The sequence below is a fragment of the Pelobates fuscus genome, chromosome 8 (assembly GCF_036172605.1).
Source record: "Pelobates fuscus isolate aPelFus1 chromosome 8, aPelFus1.pri, whole genome shotgun sequence".
In the NCBI taxonomy this organism is placed as follows: Eukaryota; Metazoa; Chordata; class Amphibia; order Anura; family Pelobatidae; genus Pelobates; species Pelobates fuscus.
This window is the reverse complement of record NC_086324.1, coordinates 103568966-103590597: the sequence shown is the minus strand read 5'-3', so window position 1 is coordinate 103590597 and position 21632 is coordinate 103568966. Positions and strand designations below refer to the sequence as shown.

The 21632-nt window shown below is 41.5% G+C and overlaps 1 protein-coding gene across 2 annotated transcripts in view; it reads left to right on the top strand.

The window, feature by feature from the left end:
* The window catches only part of ANKRD44 (ankyrin repeat domain 44), a 724718-nt gene that overhangs the window by 402693 nt on the left and 300393 nt on the right, over positions 1-21632 (top strand). For both annotated transcript variants that reach the window (XM_063430205.1, XM_063430204.1), the window contains exons 13-14: positions 17125-17193; positions 19381-19521. In XM_063430205.1, coding sequence (XP_063286275.1) covers positions 17125-17193; positions 19381-19521 — 210 coding nt within the window. The remainder of the gene's footprint in view (positions 1-17124; positions 17194-19380; positions 19522-21632) is intronic.

Genomic DNA, 21632 nt, shown 5'->3' with positions numbered 1-21632 from the left:
TGCCGTTTTCTATTCCACGTGGCGTTCGACTATACGAACAGCGGCCGCCCAGGGAGCACTTAATAGTTTGTTCTATTGAAGTTAATGAGCCAGGAGGGTGGTCGGTGTTCGGTAGTTTAAAACTACCGAACCAATATTCAATATCCATGCAGTAAATCGAGGGGAAAAAAACGAATAAAGGAGAAAATTTTAAATAAAAGTATATTTTCTTCACAACGTTAACTCCCATACCTACTATAGGACAAGTAAATAGCTGTATGGCATTACTCTGAAACCCTAAAGCCCATATTAGAGAATATTAAACCATATCAAAATGCAATAAAATAAGTGTAGACTTGTATATTTGTTTACTCCGTATTGCAATTTGTCAGAATTTTGGGCGATCAGCTGGTTGTCTCTGAATTAACTTTTTAATTTTTTAATTTTTTTCAATCTTTATTTGAGTACAAGATTTTCAAAGAAGTTTTCTTTACAGAGTAACACCGATGGAGCCATAAATACAAAAAGATAAAACCGTTTGCATTAACAACAATATCTTGAGGGATGTACAGTAACATAGCCAGTGTTAACAGAGTGGTACTAGTGATCATGTGTCCAAGGTGAACTATGGTAGTGAGGTGTTAATATTAATTCAGGTTCTGAGTATAGTGCATTGCGTGTCTTGTTCTTGGTCAAGAAGACGTTATGGGGGGTAAGATTCTATGAGGGGGGAGGGAATGAGTCCTAGCCTAGTAAAAGAGGTAGGAGAAGGGGAAAAATAAAAGGAGAAATTAGAATACGCCCTACCTCCCTACACATCCCTCGCAGGCCCCTTGCATGCGCAGAACCCCAAACCATTCCCGGACCATCTAGCATGCCGCTCGTGAGATGTATTCCAGCCAAGGGGTTCAGAGACTTGTACATTTTTCGGAGGTACCCCTAAGTGCCGCGGTTAGAGATTACATTTCGCATATCTCTTCCCCTCTAGATACCCACTGCTGGAGGGATGGTACACCCAGCTGTTTCCAGTATGTCAGGATAAAGGTCATTGCGTGAGTTAGAAAATGTTTGGTTAAGGAGTTTTATTTTTTTGGATTTTGAATGTTTGTGTAAATACAGATATTTATAAATCAATCTTATGTAAGACGCTTAATAGGGTTATGACATACATGTAGGCTTGGTGAGTCAGAGATCAGAGGTCAGTTTTACATACATAACATTGCAATATTTCGGGCAACATGTCAAACAAGACATCAAGTAGTGGAGCGTAATCATCCCCCTCGTTAACAATGTGAGGGTGTATACGAGGTATACCGGTAAGGGTGTATACGAGGTAAGTGTCAGTGCAGTAGTGTTTAAAACTTGTAAAACTTGTATACGTATAAGAGATTAGGTATTTCAGTGTTACTGAAATCACGTAATCAGTCGTCTGAAACCAACATGCAATAACTATAAAACAGGCTTAGCAGAATAATTTAATAGGGGGTAAACCTCGCCACTTGAGCAGATAGGAAAATATAGCGTGAGACAATGTTGAGTGATTGAGCAGGAGTGCAGTGGGCTGATATGCAGTCTAATTAGTGTGGGCCTGATGTTGGAGGAATGATACCCACGTATACCCATGCCCATGTACATGTATACTGTTGGTATCGCTGAGTTTGGGAGTGGCAATACTCTTCCCTGATTCTTTTTTTTTATTGTTTTTATTCATATTTTCAAAATTACATTACAGGGCATAATTATCACCAATTAATCACATACGTTATACATCCGGTGACTGGGAAAGAAAAAATAAATAAATAAAATAAATAAATAAGCAATATAGTTTATATTTATTGTAGATTATAATGACCTGTTTATCTTATATTATGTCCAAATAATATTGATTCTACTATGTGTGGAAAGAATTCCTTAATTTAAAAACATTTATTTGTAATTGCTTAACGAGGTTATATTAACTATTCGTTCTAGTCCTCTCCTATTCCTGTTCTTTGTATCCATTAATCATCTCTCCAGTGTCTAATCCAAGGTAGCCATATTCCCAAATATTTCTCCCTCTCGACCTTTGCGGACCAGTGTTTATCTTCCATATCTCGTGTTGTTTCAATTTTAGATATCCACTTATCTATAGTAGGAATGCTGATTTGCTTCCAATAAATTGGGATTAGTACATTGGCTTCCCCTAATAGTAGCCATAGTAATTTTTGTTTATATATATATCTGAAAAAGAGAAAGGCCAACTGAGAAGCATCTTCCATGATTCGAATGTATTCCACCGTTTACATTCAGTCCCTAATTGTAGCTAGGTTAGCGTGCTTCCAGATCAACGGGATCAGCTGATTTGCAGCTGTTAGGAGGCGTCTGGTCAGGGAGGCCTTATATTTAGGGAGGGAGATGGGGAAGAGGTATATAATGAGGGTGTGCGGGTCCAGTGGTAGGGGTGCACCCGTGATAGCTTTAATGGAGGTTGTGATTTGTTTCCAGAATTTTGTGCCTCAGGGCATTGTCACCATATGTGTGAGCAGTTGGCTGGTGGCATCTCCAACATGTGTCTCCAGAATTAGTGAACATGCGGTTGAGGGTCGAGGGGGAATAGTGCCAACGAGGGATTCGTTTATAGTTGCTCTCCTTTGTGGATACATTAAGAGAAGATCTATGGGCGAATAAAAATATTTTTTTCCAATTTGCAGGGGTCAGGGTGAATTGTAGGTCTTTTGCCTATTTTGTAGTTAAGGAGGGCAGCTCCCTTTGGTTTATGTCTTAGAGCGTATTGTAGATTTGAGAAAGCTGACATTTGGGCAGGTTGTGTGTGGTGCAAAGAGACTTGATTGTAGTGAGATCACATATGTTCTTATCTTGTGAATAGACTGAGCTTATAAAATGTGTAAGTTGGTCATAGTTAAATTTTTCCATGATCGTGGCAGTATTTGAATGTTTAATAGAGGAAAGTGGTTTAATCCCTGAGTCTGTTAGCATATCTTTCAAAGCTAGATATGTTCGTGAGTAGTAGTCTTTGTAGCCAAGACCCTGCAACCCTGGTTCAAACATCTGCTTATATTTTAGTGGGTATAATGGGGATGGGAATGGTGGGATGGCTTTGTGCTGCCCGAGTCGTAACCATAGTTGCAGTGTATGCGTGATTGTGGGGTGGGTTCGACCCCTTATAAAGGTACTCCCTTTAAAAAAAAAAAAAAAAAACACCCTCTATTCTCTGTTTGATCTTATTGACTTTTGATAGTAGATGGCTTATAAATTTGATTGTGTGACTGTTCGGAGCATATAAATTAACAATAGTATATATCTGTTCTTGTATTTACACACTATTATAATAAATCTTGCTTCGATGTCTATTTCTCTATATATTATCTTAAAGTCAACGTCTTCTGTTACTAAGAGAGCTACTCCCCTCTTTTGTGTCCTTTCTAAAGACGCAGTCATTTTAACGGAGAATCTTTCTGGTATACATTTCAGTGAATCTGATCTCAACCAATGGGTTTCTTGTAAGAGAATTACTTGTGCTTTCTTTTTTTTTTTTTAGATATTCAAAAACATTAGATCTTTTAAAGGGTGAATTTAGGCCTTGGACATTTTAACCATTTTCTAAATTAATTTCTGGAGATTAATAGATTTGTAAAGATCTTATTTTTACATGAGGACCTAGTCTCTGAATTGAGCAATTGTTCCTTTTCTGTACGGTGTTTATATTTACTCTAGACATTACAATACAATACATTTCTATTTACAAACATTAAAAAACAGCAAGTAGTAAAAACTACCAACAATAAATCCCATATTGTATGGGATTGCATGGCTCAGTATATAGTCACTGGGTCTTTTAATTCTTCATTCATCTATGAATGAAGATGAACTGCCGGGTAATCCACGGAATAATCTATAGCCTATTTTATTACTTTTTCCTCTGGTAGCGAGGGGAAAAGGAAAACAGAGAGGGAGAAAAAAGGTTGATCAGTATTGGAATATGTATAAATTGTGGTCATGGAAATAAGCCGAGTAAGTGTTAACCATTATATTTACTAAAGTCGATTGTGCTGTGCCGAAACCGACGGTCAGGCAGGCCTGTAAATAAAGAGGGCAAAAATAGATTTTTACAATGCCAACTTTAATACGTATGTAATCGTTTATAACGATCGTGAAGATATGACAGTTCATCATTATTCGACTAATTCTTTAAATGTTAGTCTAAGTTCTTTCCCTGTTGGGGTAACAGTTGTATGCAGACAATTGTAGAGTAATTGAACTAGGTATCATTTGTTATCTGAATAGTTGTATGTCAACAGGCAACCCCATTGGATTTAGAGTGGCGTAGTGTCATAACATAGTGGTTCCCTGTAGAATATTGCATATTCTATATGTTCCTATTCAAATACATATTAAGGTGTGGCTGTCCAATGGGTTATACAGAACAGATGGTGTTTGCTATTCTGTACCATGAGGTCTCTGGAATTTGCTGTAGAAGAGATTTGGGGTGGTCTTTATATGGGGAATTTCCTTATATGGCTAGTCTAAACTAAACGTTATGACGTAATTTGGGCAGAGGACAAAGGACCACGCTCTTTGCTCTTCCTGCTACGATCCATTTTGTTCTCCTCTCTGATATCCTGAGTTGCTGATACAAAGACGACTCTCTGTAACTTCGTTATGAAATACCATCTGTTAAGTATATTCTATGTTTGCTATTGAAGTAGAATAAATGCTTATTTTTTATAAAGAACGTCAGATTGCATATTAGTACTTTTCAATAATATAGACATATATTATTGTGGCGAGCATTTGGCCCAAGACTATATTTATAAAAGATTTATTCAACTAAATAAACACACAGCCAGATATTAAATTCCCTACTTTGTTTATGTCAGCTATTTTTTCGTGTTTGGTAGTATTGTTTGCCTTATCTCCTGTTAATTTGTTAGGTGTAAAATATAACCCATAGAAGGGCAGAAATATAGCAGTTTTAATAATATTATTTGTTTCTATTTCGAACGGTTGCGTACCCAATATGTCGGATAATGCTCTGAACCTTATACAGTCTATTGGTTGTTGTTTCATGGTTTGTGACGTACTAGTCGTAGGATGCCTCTTGATATGTTCTTTATTGGGTTTGGTGACAAAAAGGTACTGTGCCTCGGGAATGGGTATATCACGTGGTATTGTATGTCTGTTAGACATAGTTACATAGTTACATAGTTACATAGCTGAAAAGAGACTTGCGTCCATCAAGTTCAGCCTTCCTCACATATGCTTTTGCTGTTGATCCAAAAGAAGGCAAAAAACCCAGTCTGAAGCGCTTCCAATTTTGCAACAAACTAGGAAAAAATTCCTTCTTGACCCCAAAATAGCAGTCAGATGTCTCCTTGGATCAAGCAGCTATTACCCCACTTATTAGAAATTATATCCCTGTATGTTATGTTTTTGCAAGTATTTATCCAATTGCAGTTTAAACATCTGTATAGACTCTGACAAAACCACCTCTTCAGGCAAATAATTTCATATCCTTATTGCTCTTACTGTAAAAAAACCTTTTCTTTGTATTAGATGAAATCTCCTTTCTTCAAGCCTAAATGTGTGACCTCGTGTCCTATGTATAGCCCTGTTTATGAATAGATTTCCAGATAATGGTTTGTACTGGCCCCGAATATATTTGTATAATGTTATCATATCCCCTCTCAGGCGCCGTTTTTCCAAACTAAAGAGATTTACATTTTTTAACCTTTCTTCATAACTAAAATGCTCCATTCCTTTTATCAATTTTGTAGCTCGTCTCTGCACTTTTTCTAGTGCCATGATATCTTTCTTTAGAACAGGTGCCCAAAATTGCACAGCATATTCAAGGTGTGGTCTTACCAGCGATTTATAAAGAGGCAAAATCATATTTTCATCTCGAGAATTTATGCCCCTATTTATACATGACAAAACCTTACTGGCCTTAGCAACGGCAGATTGACATTGCATATTGCTACCTAATTTGTTGTCTATAACAATTCCCAAATCCTTCTCGTGTGTGGTTATCCCTAGTTCACTACCATTTAGGGTGTAAATTGCTTGTGCATTCTTAACCCCAAAGTGCATAACTTTGCATTTTTCTACGTTAAATTTAATCTGCCATTTTAGTGCCCAGTCCCCCAATCTATCCAAATCCCTCTGCAGCAAGGCAATATCCTGCTCACATTTTATTACTTTACAAAGTTTTGTGTCATCTGCAAACACTGATACATAGCTTCCAATGCCCATTTCAAGATCATTTATAAATATGTTAAATAGAAGCAGTCCCAGAACAGAACCCTGAGGGACACCACTTACCACTTTTTTGTCCAGCTTGAAAATTTACCATTTATGACAACTCGTTGTACTCTATCCTTAAGCCAATGTTCTACCCAAGAACAAGAATATTCATCTAGACCAATTTCTTTTAGTTTCAAGACTAACCTATTGTGAGGAACCGTATCAAATGCCTTGGCAAAATCCAAGTAGATCACATCCACTGCAAAACCCTGATCTATATTTCTATTTACTTCTTAGTAGAATGCAATTAGGTTAGTTTTATTGTATTTTGTGCGACTATAAGATTTAGGTGGCAAAAAGAGGTAAATGCCACCATAGTATCTAAAGTCAACAGTTTTTTTCTGATTCGGTATTGGATAAGGAATCTGTTGAAGACGATGAGAGCTTAACTGTATGAGCACCTGGTGTTAGCTGAAAGCACAGTCTGTGCTTGTGTTTTTCCGTGCGCCATGAGTATTGCTAGTCCAGGATCCATACAGATGTTCAGAGTCCATACAGATGTTCAAACAGCTACTAGATGCATACTTGCAAAAACAGAATATTCAAGGATATAATCTTTCAATGTAGGGTAATAACTGCTTGATCCAAGGATAAATCTGACTGCCATTCTGGGGTCAAGAAGGAATTTTTTTTCCTAGCTTGTTGCAAAATTGGAAGTGCTTCAAACTGGGTTTTATTGCCTTCTTTTGGATCAACAGAAAAAAACATATGTGAGGAAGGCTGAACTTGATGGACGCAAGTCTCTTTTCAGCTATGTAACTATGTAACTATGTAACTATGTAAGGATGAGTTTCTGGAATAGCGGTGGCCTGTCTGCAGTAGGATGAACTTGGAAGAACACCTGTAGGTTAGAACGAGAGAGGGCGGCCGCTGCTGTTATGATTGCTCGGTATGTGTTCAAGATACAAGTGAAAGTGTTGTGTTGCTGCCAACCATGTGAGTCTCCTGACAAGACTCATGATTGTTAGGGATGAGGACCTGCACTTGTTAAAGATTTTGCATGCCGTAGTGTTGTATGTGTAGCATGCTGTCTTTCCCTACTAAAGGTGGCCCCACCCTTAGCTATTGCCACTAAAAAAAAGGCCGGAGGTACTGTTGAAAGATGGCCAAGTTAATGTCTCTTAGGGAGAACAAGTGGGGTACTTCTATACCAACATAACAGCCAACGTGAGAGAAGTCGATTCCCTTTAGACCGAAAAAGCAGAGACAGAACGTAACTGAACATGAAAAACATAAATTGATTGAAACGGTAGAATGTATACGTCGGGTGGTCCATGAGTGGGTCAAGTAAAATCCCCGCATGGTATAATTAGAAACTGGATGTACTGTAATCCCACTTAAAGGGTCGCCAAAGTAATGTATAGTAAACCCCATTAATGAATTACCAGCGGCCTAATGGAATAATTGTAAAAGCTAGAAAGCGGATAGTACTACAGAAGTCGCTATATGAACCTAAATGTATATGAGGACCTAACGTGGGTCTGATGCAATGCCTAAATAAGTACAATGTGTGAACAGAAAAAGCAGAGTGAAGCCTTAAAGGGACACTATAGTCACCCGAACAACTTCAGCTTAATGAGGTTGTTCAGGTGAGAACTATAGCTCCCTGCAGCCTTTCTCATGTAAACACTGTATTTTCTGAGAAGATACAGTGTTTACATTGAAAGCTAGGAACACCTCCAGTTGCAGTCACTCAGAGTGAACCAGAGGGACTTCGGAGTTGATAGAGGTATAATATGCCTCCATAAACTCAGATCTGCTGCCAGCAGAGCACAGGGCAGCACTGTGCAGAGCATCCTGTGATTCAGTGTCTCCTCCCTCTGCATCCAGACATTGAACTTTCCTCATAGAGATTCATTGATTCAATTCATCTCTATGAGGAGATGCTGATTGGCCAGGGCTGTGTTTGAATCATGCTGGCTCTGCCCCTGATCTGCCTCTTTGTCAGTCTCAGCCAATACTATGGGGAAGCACTGTGATTGGATCAGGCTACCACATGTCAGCAGACTTCTTTTTTTTACTGAGTCTAACAGCATGCAAATTTACAGCTTCAGGCTTGAATACAGTAAGATTTTTACTATATTTATGGAGGCATGAGGGGCCCAGGGGGGAGCTAGATGGTGGTGTTAACACTATAGGGTCAGGAATACATGTTTGTGTTCTGACCCTATTGTGATCCTTTTTGCGTTCGAATGAGGCCGAGCAGTTTTGACCCTGCATGATACTTCTTCAAAAGAATGACAACTAAATTGATATAACATGAATGTACAGTCGGTTATCCCTCTACTGGTGTAAATTTAGTGGGTTGGTAAATTGTAAGACATAAATGTGTTCAATACCCTATAATGGAAAGGTATTGCAAGTGTTTTGAAGTTCGTGTGCTCTGTACATGTCGTGAGGCTAAATAGATATGATCCCCCAGCATAATCATACAAACTGAAAAATGGGGATTAAAGGGATACCATTTAAGAAAATTAGCCAACCTTGAAGAGAGCAAATTAGCGACCTATTACATGGATGTAGGGACTGAATATAATCGAAATGACTACATAACTGGATTGTAACAACGAAATTTAATTAATTATTATGTTAAAATAGGAGCCCTATATATGGATGGCCAAGATTGTTGGGAGTGTGAGCTCAGCCAAGTATAGGCATATGGGAACTGAGCGAGCGGCCATTACCTTGACAGACTTAACGAGCCCCTGGCGCCGTTCTAGATTTAGAGGTGAAAACTGAAAAATGGGGACTAAAGAGCATCCGTCTGATCTGGTACAGTAGACTGGTAGTAGTTCTGACTGGAATTAACTGTATTCATGACATTTCAAGACTTGATACCGGGCTTCTCTATACCCTTTTACTAACGTTAACCCCTAAGACGCCCGTATTAAAAGTTTGGAGTTTGGTTTTGCTTTAATAAGTATTTTCTAAACTGTATTTTCTCAAAGGTTATAACTGCAGCATCTTCCCTCCTCAAACCCCTCCCAGGTCTTAACATACTGTGTATACGAGATAAATCTATGTGACTTGTTGGGAAATAAGAAAGTTTTGAATTGGATTCTGACCGTACATAATAAACATGCAAGTGAATTCTTGTATGTACAAGACAATTCTGACTGATTAACCATTTGCATTTCACGCCAAAAGGATTACTGGCCCTGTCTATGAGACCAGAGCGAACCAACGTTTAATTACTGCGGAAATGATAAACTTGATACATGATTAAAACATACCATATTTTCCCCGTAAGACGTCTATGACTGTGAGCACCATGATATAGTTAGTATTACAGTGTAGTTTGCGCTTCCCACGGTAGGTGGTGGTGTTGAGCTATGTTGTTTCTATAGACCTAAGTAACACGGATTAAGCCGAATGAAATGTATGATAATTATGCGAAGGAGAGATTTAGCAGTATGGGTCTGTAGTACTATACGAATACTGAGTACTTGGTGATGTTAACTTGGTTCGTATGACCGCGTTCATGAATGAAATTATCTATATCGCGTTAGTAAAAAGAAAGGCGAGAGAAGGAAACATTTTTTAAAAATGCAGAGATAAATATAAATTGATAAATATAATATATCTTCACTCATTTCATCTACCCTTTGTGTAATTTTCCTTTTCTTCTCCCCAGTGGCTTACACACAATCCATGGGGCCCCGGTGCGAAACTGATCCCTTTCCTTCTTTCCCCCCGACAGGCACAGACACATAGACACATACACACACACACACACACACACACAGACACATACACACACATAGAGAAACAAATACACCAAGAGACATACACACATAGAGACACACACACATATACATACAGACACACACCGAGATACACATACATACACACAGGCACATACAGACAGAAATACACACAGACAGGCACACAGACACACACATACAGACATATACACACAGACACAAACACATAGAGACACACACAAACAGATACATACAAAGCCACTTATATACATACAGACAGACACACACAGAGACACATACACACAGGTACATACAGACAGACATACACACATACAGACACATAGACACATACATACAGACACACACACAGACAGACAGACATACAAACACACACACATATACAAAATATTTTAGTCACCCTCCTGTTTCCTACCTTTTAGTGGTGGTGGTGGCTCAGGCTGGTGGTAGTCAGAGTTCCCATTCTGACTCCTCTCTCTGATAGCACTGACCGGGCTCCCTGAAAATCCATCTCCATCAGGTGACACTAACATCCCTTGTATGGCGGCTCTGGCTGTCTACGGGCCAGGTCGCAAAACATTGACCGATTATCGGTCTGACCAATATTATCTGCGGATAGTCTGTATTTTCAGCACTATCGGTATCAGCCAATACTGATATTGCCGATAATGCAGACCAGGGCCGCCATCAGGAGAATTGCCATGGTAACCCGTGGCAACGCTCTGGCGGGTGCAGAACTCACAAGAGTTAGACAGGGGAGCTCAAGGGAGCTGCTGGGAAGGTAAGTAAGAGTATGCTGGGCTCGGACGGAGCTTGACCTTCAAGGAAGATGGAAGCTTAAGTTTACAGCTCCCTCTCCCACGCATTCTAAATCCGCGAACATCCGTGCACACGGGTGCCTTTAGACCCTACAACAGCTCACAACTCCCACATCCCCCACCCAGCCACCACCTTAGGGGATGGGAGGCAGTAAACACAAAAAGGAATATACCGCATAACCAGGGACTCCAAGACGAGGCAAGTTGCACCCTACACCCCTAGCCCGTCCTGATTCCCGTGCCCCATTCCCCCACACCTCAAACGGGACTGCCAAGGTAACAAGGCGATAACTTTAATGATTTCAAGCGGGGGTAAAACAGACCGGGCTGTCGTGCCCCACACCTGCCCAGGGCCCCATTAATTAACGGGCTCCGACCCACCACCGGGACACAGACTCTGGCCCATGGCGGGATACCTGAGCGCCCTACGCTTAATTCCTCTGCAGCCCTCTTACAACACCAGATACCAGGGGCTTAGCCTACCCTCCTCTTTACGATCCAGGGGACATGACAGCTCGCCCTAGCCCCCTTGAGCCGGACCTATACGGCCCCCCTGCACATCCAATGTACGCATATGGCCGGCCTGATGCCCGCGGCCCTCCCAGATTTGCGGGACTGGATAGGGATGGACTTTTAACTTAAAATGCTATATTGAATGTACATGCACATGTTCCCTTCTCCCGCACAGGGGAGGGGGGGGGGGGGGGTCAACACTGTCTCTCACAGGAAAATATGTCTGCTCGCTCTCATTTTAATTGTGATTCAGCTATTGTGTAATATATGACATGTTCTTGCTGCACACATGCTCCAGTCCTAGGAACATCTCTGTGTGGTATAGGAGCATGGGAAGGTGTTGGAATGGGATGTCTGAGTCCACGATTTCCCTATGTTTAGTGTGTATCAGTGTCCAATAGGCTGAGATTTCGGGGCAAGACCACCAGATATGGAGCATATCGCCGATAGTCAAACCGCAGCACCCGCATTCCTCGGGAATTGCTGCATTCATGCGGTGGATCATGTCTGGTGTCCTGTACCAATTTGTTAACACTTTATAGCTCATTTGTTGGTACTTCGAGTTAATGGAGCATTTGTGGGTGAAGCCAAAACAACCGAACTAGACCATGGATGAGCAGGTTCGGTTGATAGCGATTCAGTGTTCTGTCATTGGCACCCAAAAAAAAAAAACATGATTGGGGGGCGGAGCCAACTGCCGAACCGACAGGTCGCATGCACAGGGAGCTCCCGACGAAATTGAACTAAAAGAACCCAAAAATCCGAAATATCACCCCCCAAAAGCAGACCAGCCACCTAAGAAAGTAGTGGCCATGGGCAGAAAGAGCAAGAAACCTAAGCCCGATCCACCCCGACAGGGCACCAGCATAGGATATCTGTGGAGGCGAGCGCATGGCGCCCCAGAGCCTGTCATGGCCGCTTACATGGACGGCTTTGAGGATTCAGACGACTTGCTCTCGGAGCCGGACGAGATTTGCCTGCCCACGATGCGGGCACCGGAGAAACTTACCGTGAAACCTGCTACACAGCCCGACACAGCTCCGGTCACGAAATCGGAAATGAAGGAGCTGCTGGCAGAACTCAGACGAAACTTTCAGGAGGACGTGGCAGACATGCGGAGGGACTTAAAGGGCCTCACCGACCGCGTGGCAACCGTGGAGCACGACTCCCACACGCACACTAAGCAGATAGCCTCACTCCAGCAGGAGACAAAACTGTTGCAACAACAGCAAACAAAGGTGGAACAGGCCATGGCAGCAATGGAGGACTCCAGACGCGTCCAGAACCTCAAGGTAAGGGGCATCACCGAATCTGTCCCTGAAGCTGAACTCCCCCACCTAGTGAGGCGTCTGGTGAGCACAATATTACCGCCAAAGCAGGCCAAAGGAGTGGGCTTTGAGGGCATATTTAGGATACCTAAACCACCCACGGCCCCACCAGCAGCAACCAGGGACTTAATCATTAAATTCCACAAGCGACAGGACAAAGAATCCATAATGGCCGCAATCCGAAATACCACGCCGATGGTCTTCGAGGACATGACCTTATCAATTTATTCTGACCTATCACGGGGAACTATGGCCTGGCGCTCTACCCTGAAGCCTTTCACCACTCTGCTCCGTGAGAGCGACATCCAATACAGATGGCGCTCACCCTGCAAACTCCAAGAGCTGCATGGAGAGGCCACACATCTAGTAGCGGACTTACAGCAGGCTGAAGCCCTCCTACCCACTCTGGGTCTACCTGTGAACGCCATGCGGCGATAGCGCACGACCCACAAGTCTCACAGATGGAATCCTGCCACCTCCGAACCCTTCGTTCCAGGCGGACCCGTCCGCACTATGCAGACTGTCACCACCACCTGAATCCTTTGGGAGAGGACTGTCCAACCACTAAAGCTGCTCATGATACAACTGCCTTACTGTTCGCATTTACCTGTCTCTTATGCTCTAATTAATTAATATTTCCAGTTTGCATTTCCAATATGTACTTAGTGTAAAATATTAAGATATAAGCGAGTGGTCGGGGGAAGAGTCCCAGGGACACACCTGCCATAGAGGATCCAGTATGCACTATAAACCATACCTTAGACTATGCACGCGCGGCACATATATACCGAGCCCATAAGCCACTGCTCAACTACACCTCAGCGTAGACAAAGGTAGTGTGACAGCGCAGCAGACCCCTCACGGTAAACCAAACACCTCATACGAACCGGTAGCTACAGACTCGCATTTTTGTTTTTGTTTTCCTGTTTGTATAGGCCTAGCTTAATTAGCCTAGTTAAAAACACGCATAATTGACCCACGATGTGGTTAGCAAGAAAAGAATAATGATCTTATTATGGCCCGCGCACTAGTCAAGTGAAACCGCTTTATATTCCGTAGGGCTATAGACCTTATCTTGTTATTGATTTGTTATTAACATGCTTTACCTTTCTGACTAACCTGTTCTTCAAGTAATCCATATTTAAAAATGTGCCGACACCTTTATGCCATAGTAGTTCAATTAATGTGCCTTGATCTCTACTACATAACTACAACTGTACTGTACTCATGTATGCCATGTTACGCTGGCTTGAGACAGCTATTGTGGCTGACCAAGCCGATTGTTATACAAAGCACAACAAAAATAAAGAATTAAAAAAACAAAAACAAAAAAAAAACATGATTGATAGTTAGGGGCAGTCAATAATGCAAAACCATGTAAATAAAATACATAAATAATTATTAATATTTCATCATAATAATAACAAATGTTATACATAAATAAACCAGGGATCAGCCAGATCTAAAATTTGCAACCAAATGCTCAAAACTAGATGAATGTTCAAAATCGGATTTAGCTTCATTAAAATCAGTGTCACTGTACTTTACATACATATTCATTTTGTATATTAATATTCTGATATCTTGCTCTCTTTTTGTTCATGTAAATAGCTTTCCCTGAATTGTTTGCATGGACAATATTCAGACAAACTGAACTGCTGCATTAAGAAATCAATTCTCTAAATTATTTGTTTGTTTTTTTTGGCCAAACCACAGTTTTCATATGTGCACACATCTAGTAAAGCAATTTTAATTGTTTAATTCAAATAAGCAATTCACATAGCAGAAATAAATCTAAATAGTTACATAGATATGCATTTGGTATATCACCTAATCATAGTTTAATGATTAATCCATTGTTTGCACTGTTGCTCTCTTCTGCTAAGGCCAATAATAGGGTAAAGACGCATGATCAAAGTGAACCCGTTTTTCTTTTTAATGGCAAGTTATGGTTGCTATTGTAGCAACTTAAAACAATGTGTGTTTCTTTGCTATTAAAGTGAGTGGCTTTAAAAATAAGGTTGGAAATCTGTTCATAAATAGAAGCTGGTACATGGGCGTCCGCCTATATTTTTAATTAAGCTTGTGCTGCTATTTTTGGTTTCATTGTGAGAATACACTGCAATACCGGCGCCGGCCAGTAAGTGGTGCTGTGAATGTTGAAAGGCAGGAAGCTACAGCTTATCCCTGCCTCTTGCTCATGACTGAAAGCGCAGGGGAGCAGCACGGAGGCAGCCTACAGATCAGGTAAGTGAGGGATGGGGGGTGGGGAAGCATAGAGGAAGGTAAAGTAGAAAGAACAGACATGAGCAGAAAGGTTCTGCAAGGGGCAGGATGGATCAGCAAGGAATAGAAAAGGGGCAGCAAGAAGCAGGAAGGGGTAGGAAAGGTTTGCAAGGAGCAGGAGGGTAAAGTAGAAGGAGCAGAAATTAGCAGGAAGGGGCAGCAAGGAGCAGGAGGGGTCAGCAAGGAGCAGGAAGGGGCAGCAGGAAGGGGTAGGGTTGGTCTGCAAGGAGCAGGAGGGGTCACCAAGGAGTAGGAAGAGGCAGCAAGGAGCTGGAAGGGTCTGCAATGAGCAAGAGGGGTCATCAAGGAGTAGGAAGGGTCTGCAAGGAGCAAGAGGGGTCATCAAGGAGTAGGAAGAGGCAGCAAGGAGCAGGAAGGGTCTTCAAGGAGCAGGAGGGGTCAGCAAGGAGTAGGAAGGGTCTGCAAGGAGCAAGAGGGGTTTGCAAGGAGCAGGAAGGGGCAGCAAGGAGGGAGAAGGAGCAGCAAGGAGGAAGAAGGGGCAGCAAGGAGCAGGAGGGGTCAGCACAGTGCAGGAAGGGTCAGCAAGAAGCAGGAGGGATCAGCAAGGAGTAGAAAGGGTCTGCAAGGGGCAGGAGGGGTCAGCAAGGAGTAGGAAGGGGCAGCAGGAAGGGGTAGGGGCGGTCTGCAAAGAGCAGGAGGGGTCACCAAGGAGTAGGAACGGTCTGCAAGGAGCAGGAGGGGTCAGCAATGAGTAGGAAGGGTCTGCAAGGAGCAGAAAGGGATCAGAAAGAGAAAGCAGAAGGGCGCAAAATAAGCAGAAAATAGCAGAAAGGTAAAGGAGCAGAAGGAGCATCAGAAGAAAAAGAAGACTGTGTCAAATGAAGGAGAAGAAAATGGGATTGGAGCACTTCATTCTGGACACCACATCATAAGGTGTTGGTACCTGGGCCTGGCAGGGAAACTTTGGACCTTCTCATCTCCCCAGGTAAAAAGAATATCAGTGTTAATGTGTTCACTTTTATTTACTGAGTGTCAGAAAACACAGAGGGCTGCTGGGTAGGGGTGCCGCTGATTGGCTGGAGGGTCAGCTGGCACTCTAAGCCAATCAGTAGCTCCCCATTCATAAAAATGTACAAAATTTTTATGAATCGGGAACTAGCGATTGGCTTAGAGCATCAGCTGACCACTCTAGCCAATCAGCGGCACCCATGCCTGACGTCAATCTGCACTTCCTGACACTCCGTTTAAGAAGCCGAATACCACTGAGCGATCTGGAGATCTGGAGGAAGCCTTTGGGGGTAAACCATTTGAGAGCGGTTTCACCCCTTAAAGGAAAGAGAGCGCCCAGGGGCCTCCTTGCATCATAGCATTTTCATTTAGATGAAGTTGTTATGGTGACCAGAATTTTCCTTTAATTTGATTAAAGGAACACTATAGTGTCAGGAATACAAACATATATTCCTGACACCATAGTTGTAAAAAAACGCTATTCACCCTAGCTTTATGTGAAAATGACTATGTTCCTTCCCTTTCATGACACTGTCAAAAAGGGGCCAAGCATGGATGTCATTACAATTTCCCTCCCCCCCCCCCCCCCCTGGAAAATTTCCTGCGGACGCCCATGAGCTGGTAATAAACATTATAATAGCAACAACTTGTAACTGCTATTTACTGACCAGATTGGAAGTGAGTCCAACATTGGAAACAAGCCCCTTGAGGGCATTACTATTTTGTGGCAGCATGCCTCCTTTATTTTTCTCATTCACACACTTCTTGCCACAGGCAACATCCTGTGCATGTACCTGTGGATCATGCAAGTATAGGTAATTGACATTATATGTAATTACGCATGTACTTTAAAGCTGTTGATGGTGACACCCACTTCTCAGTTTTTGCAGCTGATGTTAGTTTTTATTTAGCTGTGCAGTATTTCACCCCATCACTAACTCAGAGGGTGATTCTTGATCACATTGGGATTCAATTTCAGATCAGGTAAGTGAGGGATAGTGGAGTGGGAAAATTCCATAAGTCTCCATGGTGACAGTGCCACTTTTAGAAATTTGGCTTTGTACACAAAGTCCATTGTGTTCTAAATACCAAGTTGAGCCAGAGTATGTTTATTTGTATAAAATTGAATGAAAGGTTCAGTATATGAAACAGTTTAAAAGTGAATTTGGTACTGATCTAGGGTTGTACTTTTTTTTTTTTTTTTTTAAGGAATGTAGATTGTGTGCAGCTCTTACAGGACAGTGGAGCAGATTACAGTATAAAAGACAAATGTGGACGGTAAGTGCAAGCTCATATCACATATCGAAAAGTGACGTAAAAATACATGTATTTTTCAGTCTGGACTCAAGACTGAAAAAATAAAACAAAAGCTATTTAAACTTTGTTTTTACGAAGGTTTATTTTTCTTAGTTCATATCGTTCCCATTCTTGCAAATCATGTGTCTATCGCCATTCCCAACTACTGTGTTTCTCTTAATGCCTTCTACCCTCTTGTATCTCTCACCATCATCTTTCTTCTATTGCTCTCCATTTCCAATTCTCACTGCTGTAGATCTCCACATTTTCTTGACTCTCCTTCCATTTCTCACTCACCCTTTGTTGTAACACTCTTTAGCTCCCCCTACACCTGTATTGCATAATATCTCCTTCCACATTAACTCCAACTCGTCTCACTCCCCTTATATACTGTCTCTCCCCACTGGTATCTTCCTCTGTATTTCTCATTCTTCTGTTTCTCCCCATGCTTCCTACTTTTAACTCTGTATCTTCCACAATTCCTCCATTATCAACTCCTGTATCTCTCTATAAAGTGTGTCTCTAGTTTACCCAACCCTTGTGTCTCTCCTAATCTTATTGGCATGTTTGTTTTACGTTATTTGCTTTCTCCCTTTCTCCCTTCTGTGTCCTAACCTCTTCTGCTCCTTTTTCTCAGTCCATTCACCCTTTCCAATGTTTACCACAATGACTCTTGTAGCTAGTCCTGGGTGGATGCCTGGCAGCTCTTTTCTGTGCCAGGCTTTGTCACTTTTGACAAGAATAAAAATATTTGTACTTCTGATCTTTTAATTGAGTGGCAGAAAATCACACATTTGTGATAAATAGTAGAAAAACAAAAACAATGTACTCTAAAATATATTTTAAGAGTGATATTTATACACAATACCCAATAATGTAATCCCTTTTGAAAAATAATACATTTGAAAAAAAAAATTGATACATTTTTATTCTATATTTGTTAAATAGTTTGCGTATAGCATTAGTAAAGATCACTTACTTTAAAGTGCACTAGTTTTCTACTATGTATTGACTTATTTTGAGTTTACACCCACCACATTGTTTGTTATGTGTTTTATGAATCTGGATTGCCTATATGGTTTACACACTGCAACTGCTTATTTTTTGTGTCACATGTTTGTGATTTGTGATGCTTGTTGATTCTGATATGCTTGGCTTGCCTCTCCTTGTCTTTGATCACAATGGATTATTTGACTGACATGTTAACAACAGTGATTGGTTATATAATACATCTCAAAGTTGTTCCTATTTTGGAACAATAGTTCCTATTTTGGTCCCAAATCCCTCTCCCCTTGTTTTCTATCCTAAGGTCCCTGTTTCTTAGAGCTTCACTTTGTTGGTGTGTGTAAGCTCCACATCAATAATACTAACAGTAATGTTTCTTTTAAACTACAATTGCTATGTTTAGAAATTAGTCAGTGTAAATAAGATAAATTGTTCTTAGAAATTACATTTTAGTTTCATAAATTGTTATTAGTAAGTACCTAGAATTTCTGATGACAGACTTATCCCTAGCCTCTTACAGCCCTAGATGTAAAGTGTCCCTCTTTGTCCATTTGAATTTTTTGGAGATGTGATAATATGACATACTAAAAATAGTACAACACATACACATGTATACTATGCCCAAAATATTATTTTTGACATACTTAAAGGAACACTATGGCATTTGGAATTCAGACCTGTATTTTTAACGCTTAGTTAGGTCCCTTCCTCATGTGTCCAGTAAAAAGCTTAGAAAAAAAAGTTTTTTACCTCATTGTTCCCAGTGCTGCAGCTCTCTACTCCTCTTCTTGAGTCAATGGCCAATCCAATGCTCCTCTATGAATGCATACTCTAGCAATCGTGGAATGCCAAGGTGAAGGGGTTAACAAAGGATGTTAACTGCAAGATCAAGTGGTTAACAATGATGGCTGCAGTTAGGCCAAGGTTGATGTTAAAAATAATATGTAACTTATGTGGCATTAACAGTAGAAAAAAGTTCGCAATGCCCTTGTTTGGTACTCACTAGTGCTACAAATGTTTCTACAAACTGTATTATGTAATTGACCATGTACATGCATTTGAATCAATAGATACAATGCCTACTAATTTAGAGAATGTCTAACAAGGATGTGTTTATCTTACTATAACATTGTAGAGTGATCATATGCATGTTTGTGTTTTTAGGGCACCTTTACACTATGCAGCAATGAACTGCCAATTCAAATGTGTTGAGCGTTTAATAAACTCAGGTGCTAAAATTAATGAAACTGATGAATGGGGACGGACAGCCTTGCACTATGCAGCAGCTTCGGACATTGACAGAAAGTAAGCCAATTAAACTTCATTGCAATTTAATTGCATCTGTTTTGAATCATGATAAATAAAATGCATTTTTCAACTAATGAGTAATTGAAGATTGAAAAATAAGTTAATGTCCTAAAACTAAGGTTTAAAGGGACACTATAGTCACCAGAACAACTACAGCGTATTGTATTTGTTCTGGTGAGTAGAATCATAACCTTCAGGCTCTTTGCTGTAAACACTGTCTTTTGCAGTGTTTACATTACAGCCTAGTAGTGTTGTCGCGAACCTGAAATTTTCGGTTCGCGAACGGCGAACGCGAACTTCCGCAAATGTTCGCGAACCGGCGAACCGCCATTGACTTCAATGGGCAGGCGAATTTTAAAACCAACAGGGACTCTTTCTGGCCACAAAAGTGATGGAAAAGTTGTTTCAAGGGGACTAACACCTGGACTGTGGCATGCCGGAGGGGGATCCATGGCAAAACTCCCATGGAAAATTGCACAGTTGATGCAGAGTCTGCTTTTAATCCATAAAGGGCAGAAATCACCTAACATTGACACCTGTCCTCAAAGCCCCTGATACACACTGACACAGAGCAGAATAGAGACTGTTCCCCGTCCTCAGAGACCATGATACACACTGACACAGAGCAGAATAGAGACTGTTACCCCTACATAGGGTCACTTGGCAGATATGGCGGGGTCGTGGGAGGGGGAGGATGACTTTCACCTCTTCCCCTGTTACATTCCCGTTGTGCTGTGACATCACCCTTATACGCTGTGTAAAGCATACTATTTAATTTGATCAGCATGGCCACTTGAGTTTTTATAGTTTTCACGCTGCTTGTAGTTTATGTATGGTTCACAAAAATCAAACAAACGATAAAGTAAACATGTAAGGATTCAGAATATTCTTTCAAACCCTTACACATTGTGTGTACGTATTTTTTGTCTTAAGTTTGTGGCTTTAAAGAGGTTTACGTTGTTTCTATGATGTGCATAACATGTTCTTGTAAATGTTTGTTAAATTTTTCCTGGAATTGTAATTTTTGAATCTGAATAAAGATAGTCAAATCCCTGATACACACTGACACAGAGCAGAATAGGGACTGTTCCCCCTACATAGGGTCACTTGGCAGATATGGATTGACACCTATCCTAATGATCCCTGATACACACTGACACAGAGCAGAATAGAGACTGTTCCCCCTACATAGGGTCACTTGGCAGATATGGATTGACACCTGTCCTCAAAACCCCTGATACACACTGACACAGAGCAGAATAGGGACTGTTCCCCCTACATAGGGTCACTTGGCAGCCATGGATTGACACCTGTCCTCAAAACCCCTGATACACACTGACACAGAGCAGAATAGGGACTGTTCCTCCTACATAGGGTCACTTGGCAGATATGGATTGACACCTGTCCTCAAAACCCCTGATACACACTGACACAGAGCAGAATAGGGACTGTTCCCCCTACATAGGGTCACTTGGCAGATATGGATTGACACCTGTCCTCAAAACCCCTGATACACACTGACACAGAGCAGAATAGAGACTGTTCCCTGTCCACAGAGACCATGATACACACTGACACAGAGCAGAATAGAGACTGTTCACCGTCCACAGAGACCATGATACACACTGACACAGAGCAGAATAGAGACTGTTCCCCGTCCACAGAGACCATGATACACACTGACACAGAGCAGAATAGGGACTGTTCCCCCTACATAGGGTCACTTGGCAGGTATGGATTGACACCTGTCCTCAAAGCCCCTGATACACACTGACACAGAGCAGAATAGAGACTGTTCCCCGTCCACAGAGACCATGATACACACTGACACAGAGCAGAATAGAGACTGTTCCCTGTCCACAGAGTCCATGATACACACTGACACAGAGCAGAATAGAGACTGTTCCCCGTCCACAGAGACCATGATACACACTGACACAGAGCAGAATAGAGACTGTTCACCGTCCACAGAGACCATGATACACACTGACACAGAGCAGAATAGAGACTGTTCTCCCTACATAGGGTCACTTGGCAGGTATGGATTGACACCTGTCCTCAAAGCCCATGATACACACTGGGGGGAGCTACTGTCCTCCCCCCCTCGG